This window comes from Capra hircus, chromosome 11, assembly GCF_001704415.2.
Source record: "Capra hircus breed San Clemente chromosome 11, ASM170441v1, whole genome shotgun sequence".
Classification (NCBI taxonomy): Eukaryota; Metazoa; Chordata; class Mammalia; order Artiodactyla; family Bovidae; genus Capra; species Capra hircus.
The window spans coordinates 22300328-22317063 of record NC_030818.1 but is presented as its reverse complement, the minus strand read 5'-3'; the positions used below and the strand labels follow the sequence as shown (position 1 = coordinate 22317063).

The 16736-nt window shown below is 42.3% G+C and overlaps 1 protein-coding gene across 4 annotated transcripts in view; it reads left to right on the top strand.

The window, feature by feature from the left end:
- The window catches only part of SLC8A1 (solute carrier family 8 member A1), a 382769-nt gene that overhangs the window by 327518 nt on the left and 38515 nt on the right, over positions 1-16736 (top strand). For all 4 annotated transcript variants that reach the window (XM_018055163.1, XM_018055162.1, XM_018055161.1 and 1 more), the window contains one exon: positions 8394-8669. In XM_018055163.1, coding sequence (XP_017910652.1) covers positions 8394-8669 — 276 coding nt within the window. The remainder of the gene's footprint in view (positions 1-8393; positions 8670-16736) is intronic.

Here is a 16736-nt window from a genome sequence, read left to right as displayed (position 1 = left end):
ATGGACTAATTATAAATAAATAATATCTAGAAGACTCTGAAAGTCAAACATTTTGTCAGGTTAACAACAGCAGAGTTTCTCTAAACTGCTTTCCATTACAAACTTGTAATAATTTAGGCCAGTTTCCCAAATTCTAGATGAAGAGCTGGATGCAAACCAGGATGTTTGACACAGATAGTTGGCCTTTGACAACTAGAAGTGAAAATAACTTGCTCTACTCTAGATATTCAAGATCAGCCATAACCGTGATGCTCTCCCTTACTTGATTGTCTTGTCTCCTGGGTTTAGTTAGTCCCCAGGAGTTCAAGAAAGAACATATGGCTGACTCTGCCAAGAGCACACCATATCTAGAAAGTAAATGAGAATACAAACATTACTGATGATGCAACATCATTTTTGCATTCCTACAAAAAGGCAACATTACATTCTACAGCACGGGGCATTAGAATAATTCTCAGATTTAGACTTTGAATCAGTGTGCAATGATCAGTGCTGCATTCCTCAAGTTGCTTCAGCAAGACATCATGGGAAGTAAAATGTTCCATGGGCTGTGAGATCAAATCCCAACTCAGCCACTTACTGACTGTGTCATTATTTTAGAAAAGTCACTTAAAGTCTCTAAGCTTTAGCCTCTTCATCTGTACGATGGGATTAATGATGCCTACCTCACAGGGTTGTTGTAGGGATTAACTAAGATCGGGTTTGTGAAAAAAATTAGCTCAATGTATGACATTTAGTAGACACCCCATTATGTTCTCTCCCTCTGTTCTGCCTTTTTTTTTCTTAAAACCAAGCCACTCAGGGAAGCTGCAGTGATAACAGCTCATTCAAACAGAATATGGATTCTGTGCAATTGGTATACTCAGATCCTATTGATTTACTGCCTTTCTTCTGACAAGGCAGAAGGTGGAAGATGACACACCGGTCTGTAAAGGGGTTTGCAGTTTTACAAAGGACTTGGGCATTTCCTCTCTGTCCTCACAGCAGCACTGTGATGTGGGAGTTTAGAAACTTATCTGACTGAAGAGTAGTTGGGGCCCAGGATGGTCAAGCGTCTTGCCCCAAAACAAGCTATCAGAACCAGAAATTGATTTAAGTCTTCTGAATCCTCTGAACCTAATGTCCACAGCACCTAGCAGCAGCCTCTATTTCTGGTTTTCCAAGTTCTCCCTGAGCCCAAACCTTGAGTGCCTTATCAGTACAGTTCAGTTCAGTTGCTCAGTCGTGTCCGACTCTTTGTGACCCCATGAATTGCAGCACACCAGGCCTCCCTGTTCATCACGAACTCCCGGAGTTCACCCAAACGCATGTCCATTCGATCGGTAATGCCATCCAGCCATCTCATCCTCTGTCATCCCCTTCTCCTCCTGCCCCCAATCCCTCCCAGCATCAGAGTCTTTTCCAATGAGTCAGCTCTTCACATGAGGTGGCCAAAGTACTGGAGTTTCAGCTTTAGCATCATTCCTTCCAAAGAACACCCAGGACTGATCTCTTTTAGAATGGACAAGTTGGCTCTCCTTGCAGTCCAAGGGACTCTCAAGAGTCTTCTCCAACACCACAGTTCAAAAGCATTAATTCTTCGGCGCTCAGCTTTCTTCACAGTCCAACTCTCACATCCATACATGACCACTGGAAAAACCATAGCCTTGACTAGATGGACCTTTGTTGGCAAAATAATGTCTCTGCTTTTGAATATGCTATCTAGGTTGGTCATAACTTTCCTTCCAAGGAGTAAGCGTCTTTTAATTTCATGGCTGCAATCACCATCTGCTGTGGTTTTGGAGCCCCCCAAAATAAAGTCTGACACTGTTTCCACTGTTTCCCCATCTATTTCCCATGAAGTGATGGGACTGGATGCCATGATCTTAGTTTTCTGAATGTTGAGCTTGAAGCCAACTTTTTCACTCTCCACTTTCACTTTCATCAAGAGGCTTTTTAGTTCCTCTTCACTTTCTGCCATAAGGGTGGTGTCATCTGCATATCTGAGGTTATTGATATTTCTCCCGGCAATCTTGATTCCAGCCTGTACTTCCTCCAGCCCGCATTTCTCATGATGTACTCTGCATAGAAGTTAAATAAGCAGGGTGACAATATACAGCCTTGACATACTCCTTTTCCTATTTGGAACCAGTCTGTTGTTCCATGTCCAGTTCTAAATGTTGCTTCCTGACCCGCATACAGGTTTCTCAAGAGGCAGGTCAAGTGGTCTGGTATTCCCATCTCTTTCAGAATTTTCCAGTGTATTGTGATCCACAGAGTCAAAGGCTTTGGCATAGTCAATAAAGCAGAAATAGATGTTTCTCTGGAACTGTCTTGCTTTTTCGATGATCCAGCAGATGTTGGCAATTTGATCTCTGGTTCCTCTGCCTTTTCTAAAACCAACTTGAACATCTGGAAGTTCTCGGTTCACATATTGCTGAAGCCTGGCTTGGAGAATTTTGAGCATTACTTTACTAGCCTGTGAGATGAGTGCAATTGTGCGGTAGTTTGAGCATTCTTTGGCATTGCCTTTCTTTGGGATTGGAATGAAAACTGACCTTTTCCAGTCCTGTGGCCACTGCTGAGTTTTCCAAATTTGCTAGCACATTGAGTGCAGCACTTTCACAGCATCATCTTTCAGGATTTGAAATAGCTCAACTGGAATTCCATCACCTCCACTAACTTTGTTCACAGTGATGCTTATAGAAGGATACAAATTAACACCTGGCTTGCTTTGTTCTTAAATATTTGTTTATTTATTTGTCTGTGCTGGGTCTAAGTTGTGGCATGAGGGATTTTTAGCTGTGGCATGCAGGATCTTTAAGTTGCAGTGTGTGGGATCTAGTCCCCTGACCAGGGATTGAACCTGGGTCCCATTCACTGGGAGTGCAGAGTCTTAGCCACTGGACTGCCAAGGAAGTCTCTACCTGGTTTACTTTAGATGCTATAAAATGTGCAGTTGTATAATGTCCAGGGGTTGCCTTTCATGATCAAGTTCTCATGCTACAGAGCAGGGCCAGGGGAAGTACTATTATATCAATAGTTGAAGTCAGCTCTCTCCACTCTCTGTAGTTTTAATGATTTGGCTATTTTTGTAGTTATACTTAGGAAGTCCAACATGTATCAAGGAAACCACTTAAAAGGCCATGGGAAGGATTAATGAAATACAGCTTGTTTGTTATCTTCCCATTAGTGAAGTCCATAAAGCTGAAAAGAAGGGTTCTGAGATAAGAGGACCCTTTGCTTGGAATTCTATAAAAGGAAACCAACCAACCTGCCTGTTCCATTGCTAATGCAGAAGAGAAACTCGAAAAAATTACCTAGCGTCTGGTAACGCTAAGCGGGCAAACATACAGAAACAGCAAATTATTGTCATCTTTGCCATCACATAAGAGATGTTCCAGGTGCTTTTTTTTTTTTAATGCTCCACTGCTCTTTGTAAGGTGTGCACTTTTAAGTATATACAGATGCTGATGAATGAACACAATATTTCTTTGTCCTTCTGCAAGACAGGGTGATTGTGCATCATACATGGCAGTCAGGGGTAATTTTTAATATTTAAATGACATCTGAGCTGGAGATTAAAATTTATAAAGAGCAGTGAGATCCCAGGAAAAAGGATGGGAAGCCACTTCTACTTTCAAATGCAATAAAACAGATGGGCCTCCCAGTCCAGACTTAAGCATTAAAATATTTAAGAGTTCCTATAATGCTGGAAACCTACAGAAGGAAATTCTCTGTCTCTATCACACACACACACACACACACACACACACACACACATTTTGCATTGCAAACTTACAGGTCATAAAGTTAATTCCAGAGGGCAATATCAGATTTTGTTTTTAAAAGCCTAGAATGTCACCTAAGGACCCAGCACCTTGACTAAGCAATTAGATAACGACAGGGAAACACCATAACAATACTAAGTGGAGGGAAATAATGATCATGACCATGATAATCATTACCTTGAAATATCCTCAAACATTTTGCAGAGAAGATCTAATTATTCCCTTGCACGTCCCTCCTGGGAATGGTGTTATTATTTCCATCTTGAAGACAAATATAATATCTGCTCTTGATTTATAAGTGTCATTTCTTATGAGAAGCTTCATTATTTGTTTTCTTTTCATCTTCACAATATGAGACTTAGACACCCGAAATTAACTCCATAGAGTTAGAGGAAGAATGATCTGTGTTTCAATGAATGATTGATTAAAATCTAGTGCTTTTCAAACTGTTTTAATCATGCATGCATGATGTGAGCATAAGTTGCTTCCGTCATGTCCGACTCTTTGCAACCCTGTGCCTGCCAAGTTCCTCTCTCCATGGAACTCTCCTGGCAAGAATACTGGGGTGGAGTGCCATGCCCTCCACCAAGGGGTCTTCCCGACCCAGGAATCAAAACTTTATCTCTTATGTCTTCTGCATTGGCAGGTGAGTTCTTGACCATTCGCACCGCCTGGGAATCATATCCCCTATAAAATCATAAAATCTTTACAAATATAGAAATTTTGAAGAATCAGATACAAAATATAATTAAAAGGTCTAGTGCTTTTTCTGAGCTTTCCTAGATGCATGCAAAGCCCCCCCTCCCACCAGAACTTTAGGTTGGGTAGTAGGGAGAAGAAGAGGTAGAGAAAGTATTAACGTGGTCCTCTTTTTCCTGGCCCCTTCAAATAAGACCTGACAACTGCAACTCTCGCAGTGAGTTCCACCTGAAACTCAAGTGGAGGGTAAGAGGGAAATGGGAAGAAATGTGAAATGAAATGGAACTGAAAGTCAAATCCATTTCACTTGCCTTCACTAATCAAGGTTATTTTATGACTTGCAAGTTCTCCAAATAGCTTAAACAATAGATGCTTGCCTGAGATGTTTTAGGCTGTGTCTAGTTGGAACTGAGCTGGTTAATACTGGATGGGACCACTGACCCTCCAGTTGGGCGTGCATGAGTGCCCACGCAGTGACCTTTTGAGCATTATGCCTGTGCAGAACCAAGATTACTGCATGTTTGTCCAATCACCTTTCCCCGTGCTCCCCATGTCCCAGACCACCTTCTTCTTTATTCATCATCCCGTAAATATCCAAACCCTCCACTTTCAAAAGGCAGCTTTGAGATTTGTCGTCCTGTCTCCTCACTTGGCTGCCTTGGGAATAAACCCTCCCTTTACTGCAAACTTCAGCCTCTCAGTGGTTTGCCTTACTGTTCTTACGGCAAAATGAACCTGGGTCAGTAACAGTAGGAAAAAAGAAGAAATGGATAAGGAAACAAGAAAGGAGTAGGTAATCAAAACACTGAGTGGCTGTTCCTACCTGTCAGGGCTGTGATACAGGATGCTTCCAAAGGGGCTGTATAGTTTGCTAGGACTGCCATAACAAAACACCCCAGGCTGTAGCTTACACAATAGAAATGTGTGTTCTCAGTTGCGGAGGATAAAGGGCAGTATCTTGGTTTCGATAGGTTCAGCTTCTCCCGAAGCTTCTTTCCTTGACTTGGGAGGAGCAATGCTCACATGGTTGTTCCTCCATGTGCAGGAGCCCCTGCTGTGTCTCTGTGTATCCCAGTTCCCCCTTACAAGGACACCAGTCAGATGGGTTTAGGGGTCACCCTAACAGCCCATCTCTTTAAGCCCCTCTCTCCAAATACAGCCATATTCTTGGGTACTGGGAGTCGGGCTGAGTCTGGAGGAGACACAGTTCAGCCCATTACATGTGCTTTTACTTAAAAACATCTTCGGCTTCCAGGCAAGAGAGATATTAAAAATGTAATAATAACCATACAGCATAAGCACTGTACAAATGGTTGTCAAAAGATAAACTGAGGCCCACTGAAAGCTTTTAAGACTTTATTTGACCAAACATGGATTCACAAGAAGCAAGAAGATTGTCCAGTTGGCTCTAGCTTAAGTAGCTGCCTACTTGTGACAGCCGGCTATTTGAGATTGGTGGCTCCTCAATTTCATTTTCTTCGATACTAGTGTAGGTATAGGAATTGCCTCTGGCTGAGGTTTTTTTGCCTCTTGCTTACATTGATCCCTTAGGCATTAGAGTCACCCTAATATAATGGCCAAATGCCCTCCTTGGTCACTTACTTTAACATGGTCATCCACACTTTGTCCCTCTACTGAGTCTCACCTTTTTCCATCTGTGGCCAAGTCAAGTCCTAGTTAGTCTCCAAAGTTGATTCCATCCATCTGCTGGGGGATTCTTCCTGAGAGCCTTACTCCAGAGCTTCCAAAGCCTCAGACCGGGCTACCTTTTCTGCAGATGCCTGAAGTGCGTCTGCATAATAATTTCTGACCTTGTTCTTACTGAAGAGTGACCCACTGCCTCTTTTCTCGTCCTGTAAGATGACAGATGACAAATCCAGACACGCCTCGAGTTTTGTGAGAGCCACTTTTCTTTCAAAGCTCCTCTGCTTTAAGAGGCTTTCCCAATTATGAGCTGCCTCAGATGGCCTCTCCACAGAGAGTCTCGAGAAGGGCACACACATTGGCCCCTATGCTGGCAATCTCAGATCTTGCCGTCAGCTAGGAAGTGTGGCCACCCCACCTGCTGCCAGCTGTATTAGTTGGAAGAACAATGGATCCCTGATGACAAGATTTTGGGAGGTGGTGGTGGCGAAACAGTCTCAAGTTCTTTCCAAAGTGGCCACAAAATACAGAAATATTTATTAGCCCCTACTTCAGAAAGAGTTGACATTCAAGAAGAGTTGAAAATATGTGAATGGGGATTATATCCCTATGTTGTTGCTGTTCATGTGCTAAGTCATGTCTGACTCTTTGTGACCCAGTGGACTGTAGCACAGTAAGCTCTTCTGTCCTCCACTATCTCCCAGAGTTTGCTCAAACTCATGTCAGTTGAGTCGGTGATGATACAGCTATTTCACAATATCACATTGTAAATGAAGTCTCTGTCTTAAAGCACTATTATTGTTTTCCTGAATTCTTTAAAGAGTAAGCTTTGAATTTCTTGGTAGTATTATTTGATACCTGATTTTATGCATTGATAGTACCATGTGACATAATTGGCAAAATTGGTATGAATGTATCCATTATGTAATTAAGTACTTAAATTGAGTCAGTAGGAATCCAAACACACATTCATTTAACTTAGCCAACTTACTGCATATGCTGGAGATGAGATCAGACACTAAAGACACAAAAATGAACACATTCCTGCCCTTGATAAGTTCACAGTCACAATGGAGGAAGGAACAGGTACAATCTAGAGACTGGTTCTCAAACTGAGCATGTGCAGGAATCACCTGGATGACTTGTTCAGACACCTCCCCCTTCACCCCCTCACTAGTTTTTGATTCAGTGGGGCCAGGAATTTGCATTTCTAAAAAAATTTCTTGATGCTGCTGCTACTCTTCTGGGACCACACTTTGAGAACCAGTGATCCAGTGTTACCAGTGTTGGGGGGCTCTGGAAGCTTTGAGAAGTTCCCAGCATGGCCAGAGGGAGAGGGGGCAGGGGGCAGGGAAAGTTTCACAGAGGCAGTGATGTTTTAAAGAAGAAAGAGAGAGGGGTTAGGATATGCCAAACACTGCTGTTGCTAAGTCGCTTCAGTTGTGTCTGTGCGACCCCACAGACAGCAGCCCATCAGGCTCCTCTGTCCCTAGGATTCTCCAGGCAAGAATACTGGAGTGGGTTGCCATTTCCTTCTCCAATGCATGCATGCATGCAAAGAAGCTTCAGTCATGTCTGACTCCGTGCAACCCTATGGACAGCAGCTCCTTTGTCCACGGGATTCTCTAGGCAAGAATACTGGAGTAGGTTGCCATTTCCTTTTCCCATGCCAAGCACATTTGGTTCTAAAGGATAAAAGTAGGAGAAAGTACATCACATACAGCTTTTTATTTTTTAATGTGAATAATTCCATTTGGCCAGGATGAAGTTTGAGTTTGAAGTAGCTGCAGGAGATGAAGCTGGAGAAATATGCAGGGCTCAGAGGGCTCTGTTAGAACATGGTCCTGTATGAGATCATGTAGCCATGAATCCCCAGAGCCAGACTCCAAGCTGGAAAGAAAGAATCCTGGTAGGAGAATCGTCAGTTATCTTTCATTAAAAGAGGCTTCTTTCCAGGCCTGGACATGACTTTCCTGGTTTGGGGGAGAAATCCTTTTCATTTCTGTGAAATGACAACTCTCACTGGAGGTGACATGGGAGTAGAAAGTGTGTGTTGTTTGCATACCACCAGAACTGGTTGGGGCTTAAGTTTTTGCTGTTGTTCCCTGAAGTATGTCAGTACCTTTATAATTATTTGGTTGATTATGACTGGCTATTGGAAAACCCAAAGCTTCACCCACCTCTCAGGCAAGGGCTAAAACGCCTGGGAAGCAGGAAGTAGGGGAGAAGGGAAGCTGAGAGCACAGGTTTTGATGGAATATCCTCCGTCTTTCTTTCTAGGGGAAGATGACGATGACGACGAATGTGGGGAGGAGAAGCTGCCCTCCTGTTTTGACTATGTGATGCACTTTCTGACTGTGTTCTGGAAGGTCCTCTTCGCCTTTGTCCCCCCGACAGAGTACTGGAACGGCTGGGCATGTTTCATCGTCTCCATCCTCATGATCGGCTTACTGACAGCTTTCATTGGAGACCTCGCTTCCCACTTCGGCTGCACCATCGGCCTGAAGGATTCCGTGACCGCGGTGGTGTTCGTCGCGCTTGGGACCTCAGTGCCAGGTAGGGAATACATGCCTATGGGATTGCCTCAGACATGGAAGCCCTTTCACCGTCTTGACCTTTTCGTTTCTGCAGTTTCAAGGGCTGTGCTAACAAACCCGGCTGATGAAAGACAAAAGCCCAAAGCTATGCATGATGTCACTGCCAGAATATTGTCATGGCATTTCTCAAGGTTAGAAAGCTGGTCAGTGTCCTCATGCGGACAGGGTAGCATTCCCAGAGGGCCTGCCTGCCTGCCCAGAGAGAGCAGACTGATTTGATGGCTAGATTGATAGGTCAGCTTCCTATTACAATTAGAACTTTGATAAACACAGCTGCAGAATCATCCTTAAGAACAACGTTTCTGTCTTCTATGTATTTAGTCAAGAGGCACTCACTATTTTGTTGGGTGGTTTACCCACCAAGTCATGTCCGACTCTTCCGAACACGTGGACTGTACGCTGCTAGGCTTCTTTGTCCGTGGGATTCTCCAGGCAAGAGCGCTGGAGTGGGTTGCCATTTCCTTCTCCCGGGGATCTTCCCAAGCCAGGAATCAAACCCAGGTCTCCCGCATTGCAGGCAGATTCTGTACTGACTGAGCTATGAGTATAAACATTTAAGACCTGATACAATATTCTCTTGACCCGAATATTAATGGGAGTAAATAAAAAATTAACATGAATCACAACAAGGAAAAAGTCATCCTGACCAAAGTTTGAGCAGACCAGCTGAACATCCCTTCATGCATTCCTATAAGCTGAATTTTTCTTCCAATCTACAGCTATAGCTCATTATGTATACTCACTCTTCTAAGTAAGATAGCCTTCTCCTGAACATTACTTTGAGAGCAATAATTTTCAAACTTTGTTGGGCATCAAAATTACCTTAGAGCTTGATTAAAAAATGCAAGTGCCTGAGAGCCATGGAATCGGAGGGTCTAAAGAAGGGCCCAAAATGTGTGTTAAGCTCCCAGGTGATTCACAGGTATATATCAACACATCAGAGTTTATTATAACTCAGGTTCTGGACCCACTCGCCAGCACTGGTTGACATCTTGACAGAGTTCCAGCCTCAACTGAGAGTAACAAGACTTGTATCTCTATCTACAGAAAGTCAGTGACAAGAGTTGCAGTGGGCTTGGGAAAAGGCAGGACTAGCGGGGAGATATAGCTATTCCCTTCCCACTTTCAGCACTTGCCAGAGCCTTGATAAAAATGCTGTGACTTCTACTAACACTTGACATAGTTGGCAACCTGACTTTTGGGTTTTGAGACTAAAAACAAGCACAGTTAAACCATGATTTCTTGATCGAGAGAATTAGTTGTTCTTCTCAGGTATTTATTATCTCCATGACTATGGATAGATTACTTCTCTGAGCCTCGGTTTTTTCATTTATGAACTAGGGATAACCATACTTAACTTGCAGAATGAGGGTAAGGACTGGGAAAATGCCTGTAAATTATACAGCTAGTAAAGCATCTGGGACATAGAAGGAATTCCATTAAAAAGCAGCGTTTGTGATTATGGTGTTGAATGGCTAAAGATGATCTGACGAGTGTGAATCCAGACCCTTCAGCCTTGAGAAACAAGAGATGGATGAAGTGTCCAGATTTATACTGGTCAGCCACAGCGCTTGGTGTTACACAACTGATTGACTGTTTGAAGGTCTTGATCATGCTGGGCCCAGCATGGTTTGGGGGTCCAGCTGAGTTCGTGGAGGAGCCGAGCGATTACAAGCCCACCTTAGAGAGCAGGGCTGTGCAAAGAGTAGATTCCCCCTTAAAACCAGTTGTTTTCCAATAGATGTGTATTTGGTCTTTAATTTTTTCTAAAAATGACCAGAAATATAGCAAGCAAGAGGAAAACATGAAAATATTCTTCAGTTGCTTTGTTTCGAGAACATGTACACAAGCATGGGAACTAAGCATTATGGTCAGCCCTAGCTCTGTCTCAGGTTACTATAGGAAAATGTCAGGGGATCTGCTTTCCTTAAGGCTTGGGTGCGAAGTCACTGTGCGAAATGGTGCCCAAGTCAGTGCACACTCTTGGCCGTGGGTTTAACCCTTGAGGAGAATATGTGCAAATTATGGTAACGAAGGCAAAATTAGATCTCATGACGGTTATTCAAAATTAGCCTGAATTTCTGATAAGTCAGCAATAGGACCTACCAAATGCATTTCTGACTTTAAAAGGGATTGAAAAAAAATGCTTTCCTACATGAAATCCTTGGGTCTGAAAATGTTTTGGGGTGTTTTTCTTTTTTTCTTCATTCATATCAATATCTCAAAGCTGGCTCCTTTTGCTATATATCAGTCTTCCAACATGGCTCTGTATCTCGTATTTGAATGAACCCTTTTGAACATTATTGAAGCCATATGATTAAAATTTCTTGTGTGACATGGAATGTGGATTACAGTAAACTCTAGTGCTTGATGGCTCAGACAGTAAAGCATCTGTCTGCAATGCAGGAGACCTGGGTTCAATCCCTGGGTCAGGAAGATCCCCTGGAGAAGGAAATGGCACCCCACTCCAGTACTCTTGCCTGGAAAATCCCATGGATGGAGGAGTGTGGTAGGCTCCAGTCCATGGGGTCGCAAAGAATCGGACACAACTGAGCGACTTCACTCATTAGTGCTTGAAGTCATTTGTCCTGCCGCTTAAAAACCAGTGCAGAACCCAAGCAGGGGTATCAAGAGGTGAGAAAGCCTGTGGGATGATACAGCAGAGTCATTAGTTATCAAAATGGTTTCCCTGCATTACCATAAGTTCTTCCCATTGGGAAGCAGATTTCTTTGCTCTGTTAATGGGAGAATTCCTATAACTTGCTGTAATATTAACTGTGCAGTGTACTCCCCAAACAATATATTCACAGGTAATCTCACGTGATCATATCTATATAAACAGACATTCCCTCCCCCCCACCTCAGAAAACTGCAGATTGTTCATTCAGCATCTTGTTCAATATTTCTGACTTCATCCTTCAGTCCTTATGATTCAGAGCAGTGCTTGACTTCTTAGAGGGAAAAAGATGCTATTCCTCCCAAATGACAAAGCCCATTTGCTATGGGCAAAAAGCTGATTCTTTTTACTTACAGCCTACCATTTGTTGGTATTGGTCCTACAGCACAGCTCTTTCTCTAGGCTGACATCTTACCAGTTTTCCTACGGTAGAAAGGCTCCTGGCTAGTGTTTGATAAGCTGCTACCTCCTCTGATGTGAGACTGAGATTCTTAGATTGTGATGGCATTTGAGCATTGAAAAGCTTCACTACTAGTCCTCCCGACTCAGGGTAGAATGAAATATCTATGTATCTCATTAATGGTATGTTCTTACCATATTCAAAATCTTGGAAAAAAGAGCTTATGACTTTGCAGATGAGACAGAGCTTCTTCATACCAACTGGTAGTGAGATTTTATTGTTAACCTACCAGCAGAGAAGGACTCCTGATAACCCTCAGGTGTGCCTGTATAAGCTTAAAGAGCCAAACCTGTTCATAGAGGGAGAGTGTTTTCTCCTGACTCACCCTTCCACAGAGCTGCCTTTCTGGAGAAGAAGGGGGCTTCCAAAAACAATATGTTCCCACCTCCTCATGTTGGAGTGAACAAGAGCTGGATCTCCAGCCCTCTTCTTGGTCATGCTCAGCCTCTGGGCCATTGTCCCAGTCTCCAAGTCTTAATTACCATTGACACACCAGTGAGTAACAAGTGTACATCCCCAGCTTCAACTTATCCCTGAGTTCTAGATTCGTATATCAACTGCTTTCCTATATCCATATTGGATGTGTAATTCACAGCTGAAAAGCACCATATACCAAATAGAACTGTTGATTTCTACTGCCCAGGTGCTTTACCTTTCACCCAAACCTATTCTTTCTAGATCTTGCCTTTCTCTGGAAAACAGTATCATCTTCCCAGGTGTTCCTAACTCCTTTGTCCTCATCCCCAGTGAATTTGTTCATAACTCCTGCAGATCTTTCCTCTACCATCTACATTGATCAGACCCACTTAGCTGTCTCTCCCATAGTCATGCCAGTCTAGGCAACGTAGACTAGCATGACTAGTGTCTTTCCTCACTCTAACCCCCTGAGTAGCCTCCTTTCTGTCTCCATGCTTCTTCTAGAGATGGCTTTAAGATGTAAATCAGAGTGCATTTCTCCTTAAAATCTTCTCAGCCGTTCTCTTTCACTAAGGACAAGCTTCAGAAGCATCGCTCTGGCTCACAAAGACCGTGTGATTTGGCCCCTGCCTGTCTGTCCTGCTTACCTCCTTGCCCACTGGTTTTCAGCCTTCCCTGGTGGCTCAGTTGGTAAAGAATCCACCTGCGATACAGGAGACCCAGGTTAGTTCCCTGGATGGGGAAGATCCCCTGGAGAAGGAAGTGGCAACCCACTCCAACATTCTTGCCTGGAAAATCCCATGGACAGAGGAGCCCGGTAGGCCACAGTCCGTGGAGTCACAGAGAGTTGCACACGACTTAGCATAGTCCTTTTACTGTCCTTCATGCGCCAAGTACAGTTCTTTCTCATGGTTTCACTAGCTGTCTAACATGCTCTTCCCCTTCATTTGCGTAAGACTGGCTGTCTTCAGTTCTGTCTCATCCTAAGTATTACCTCTTCAAGAGACCTTCCCTGACCATGCCGTATGAAGTAGTCACCTAGTTTCCTGTGTTATGTCACCCTCTTTGATATTGAGTGTTTATAACTTTCTGGATTTTTTTAGTCTGCTTTTGAGTATTATCTTTGGCCTACTCTCCCCACGGAAATGTTTCATAGGAGCAGAAACCTTGCTCTTTTTCTCTATTACATCCCTGGCTCCTAGAATGATTCCTAGTTAGCATATAAATAATACAGTTGCGTGTGTGCGTGTGTTTGTGTATGTGTGCTGTATATATAAATTAATGTACAACCATTTACACGAGTATGCATTGGTCTGTCTGATTGCTTTCTTCATAACATCTTGCTTGTAGAGACAGTTAAGAATTAAAGTTAGAATCAAGGGAGATGAATAACTGTCTCTATAGTGTAGCTTATTTTTGAAGAATAGGATATATCTGAGCAGGCTATTGTAGTAAGAAGGGGCTAAGGTAAATTTCAAAGCACTAAGCGTATCAGAATGGAAACAATTTTTTCTCGTTCATAATTGTGACTATGGTGGGAACTGTGAGGAGCAAGATATTATCTCTTCATTCTTTGCTCTCCTATAATCTCTGCTTCCAAGACCCAGAACTCAGGCCAGAACTGTTAGAAACTTTAGGTATATTTTGTGGAGTGCTAAACAGGCACTTTGCAGTAGACAGGCATAAGTTCATAACCATGTTATATCACATTGCTTCTCTGGAAATACAGGTTCAAAATACAAAAGGATAATGTGTAAGAAGGAACATTTGGAACCTAGCCTTTTTTGTACTAGGGACCATCTTTAATTGGCAATCTTTTAGCACACAGTAATCTTACTTGAGTAAAACTTGGGTATACTAAGACAAGCTTATAATCAGATTCCAAATATGAACCTTTTTCTTTCATCTCTGGCCCCTTTTAAATCAAGTCAAATAGAAGTAAGCATTCTTCTTTAATTTCAGAGAAATCTCTGAGATGTTGATGAGTTGGGAGTAGTTCGACCTGAGTCCTGTCTTGGTCTTTCTTCATATATCTTGATTGGGCTTGTGCCCAAAGCTTGCCTACTGCTCACTTCATCTTCTCTTTACTGACTGTTTACTTTGGGGACCAGAACAGTTTAAAAACTGGGTATTCTAGGCCACTGGCCTTGTCTGACTTCTGTTTGCTTCCAGTATTATGATTATCCTTTGAGTTCTGTCAAGTAAGAATTATTTTACCCTAGAGGTTTTAAGGCATGAAGGAGAAGGAAATAGACAATTTCGGAGGTTTTGCCCTATTTTCTACATGAAATATTTTTTAAAAATAATCTTTATATCAGATCATCTATCATTTTTAAGTTACCACTTCCAGACTTTTAAATACCATAGTGTGTACATGATATAAAACTAGCTATACTAGCCATTCACTTTGCCCTCTGATTGCAGTGTTAGTAAATGTGAACCACGGGGGTATAGAAACAAGAGCTTTTTAAAAAAAAGTTTGATTGGAGTATAGTTCCTTTACAGCGTTTTGTTAGCTTCTGCTGTGTGGTAAAGTGAATCAGTTACACACATACGTATTTCCTCTTTTTTTGACTTCTAGACTTCTACATTTTTTTAATTGAAGGAAAATTGCTTTACAATGTTGTGTTGGTTTCTGCCGTACAACAATGTGAATCAGTCATAATTATATATATACACATATCCCCTCCATCCTGAACTTCCCCCCACCTCACCCTTCTAGGTTATCATAAAGCAGGGTTGAGCTCCCTGAATCCTACAGCAAATTCCCACTGGCTATCTGTTCTACATACGGTGATGCATGTGTTTGAATACTACTCTCTCAGTTTGCCCCACCCTCTCCTTCCACAGCTATGTCAACACATCTGTTCTCTACATCTGTGTCTCTATTGCTGCACTACAAGGTTCATCAGTACCATTCTTCTAGATTCCATATATATGCATTAATATATGATATTAATCTCTTTCTTACTTCACTCTGAATAACAGGCTCCAAGTTCATCTACCTCGCTACAGCTAACTCAAATTTGTTCCTCTTTGTGGCTGAGTAATATTCCATTGTATATGTGTACCATATCTATATCCACTCATCTATCAGTGGGTATCTTGACTCTTTTTAAAGTTTCCTCCCCATTTAGGTGACCACAGAGCATTGAATAGAGTTCCTTGTGCTATATACAGTAGGTTCTCATTATCTGTTTTTAGTGTATATATATCACTCCTAATCTCCCAATCCATCTCCCACCTTGGTAGCCATAAATTTGTTCTCTACATCTCTGACTCTATTTCTGCTTTGCAGATAAGTTCATCTGTACAATTTTTCTAGATTCAACATGTAATTAATACTAAGTGATATTTGTTTTTCTCTTTCTGACTTACTTCTCTCTGAATGACTATTTCTAAGTCCATCCTCATCTCTGCAGATGGTACTACTTTGTTTCTTTTTATGGCCGAGTAGTATTCCACTGTGTATATGTACCACACCTTCTTTATTTCTCTGATAAACATTTCAGTTGCTTCCATGTCCTAGCTATTGTAAATAGTGCTACAGTGAACACTGTGGTCCATACATCCTTTCAAATTCTGATTTTTTTGATTCAGTTTTGGTTTTTTGATATTGAGCTGCATGAGTTGTTTGTATACTTTGGAAATTAGTTCCTTATCACTTGCTTCATTTATAAATATTTTCTACCATCCTGAGGGTTGCCTTTTCATTTTGTTCATGGCTTCCTTTGCTGTGAAAACAAAAAGGCTTTAAAAAAAAAAACATTTTATTTTGTATTGAGGTATAGATGATTAATAGGAGAAGGCAATGGCACCCCACTCCAGTACTCTTGCCTGGAAAATCCCATGGATGGAGGAACCTGGTGGGCTGCAGTCCATGGAGTTGATAAAAGTCAGACACGACTGAGCGACTTCACTTTCACTTTTCACTTTCATGCATTGGAGAAGGAAATGGCAGCCCACTCCAGTGTTCTTGCCTGGAGAATCCCAGGGACGGGGGAGCCTGGTGGGCTGCCGTCAATGGGGTCGCACAGAGTCGGACATGACTGAAGCGACTTAGCAGCATAGATGATTAACAAACAATGTTGTGATGGTTTCAGGTAAATAGCGAAGGGACTCAGCCATACAAAAACATGTATCCATTCTCTCCCAAACTCCCCTCCTATCCTGGCTGCCACATAACATTGAGCGGAGTTCCATGTGCTATACAGTAAGTTCTTGTTGGTTATTCATTTTTAATGTAGCAGTGTGTACACACTCATACCAGACTTCCTCCCGTCTTTCCTCCCATCTTTCCTCCCAGGCAACCATAAGTTCATTCTCAGAGTCTCAAAATCTGTTTATATTTTGAAAGTAAGTTCGTTTAAATCATTTCTTTTTAGATTCCACATATTAGGGATGCCATACAATATTTCTCCCTCTCTTTCTGACTTCACTAAATATGACATTCTCTGGGTCCATCCATGTTG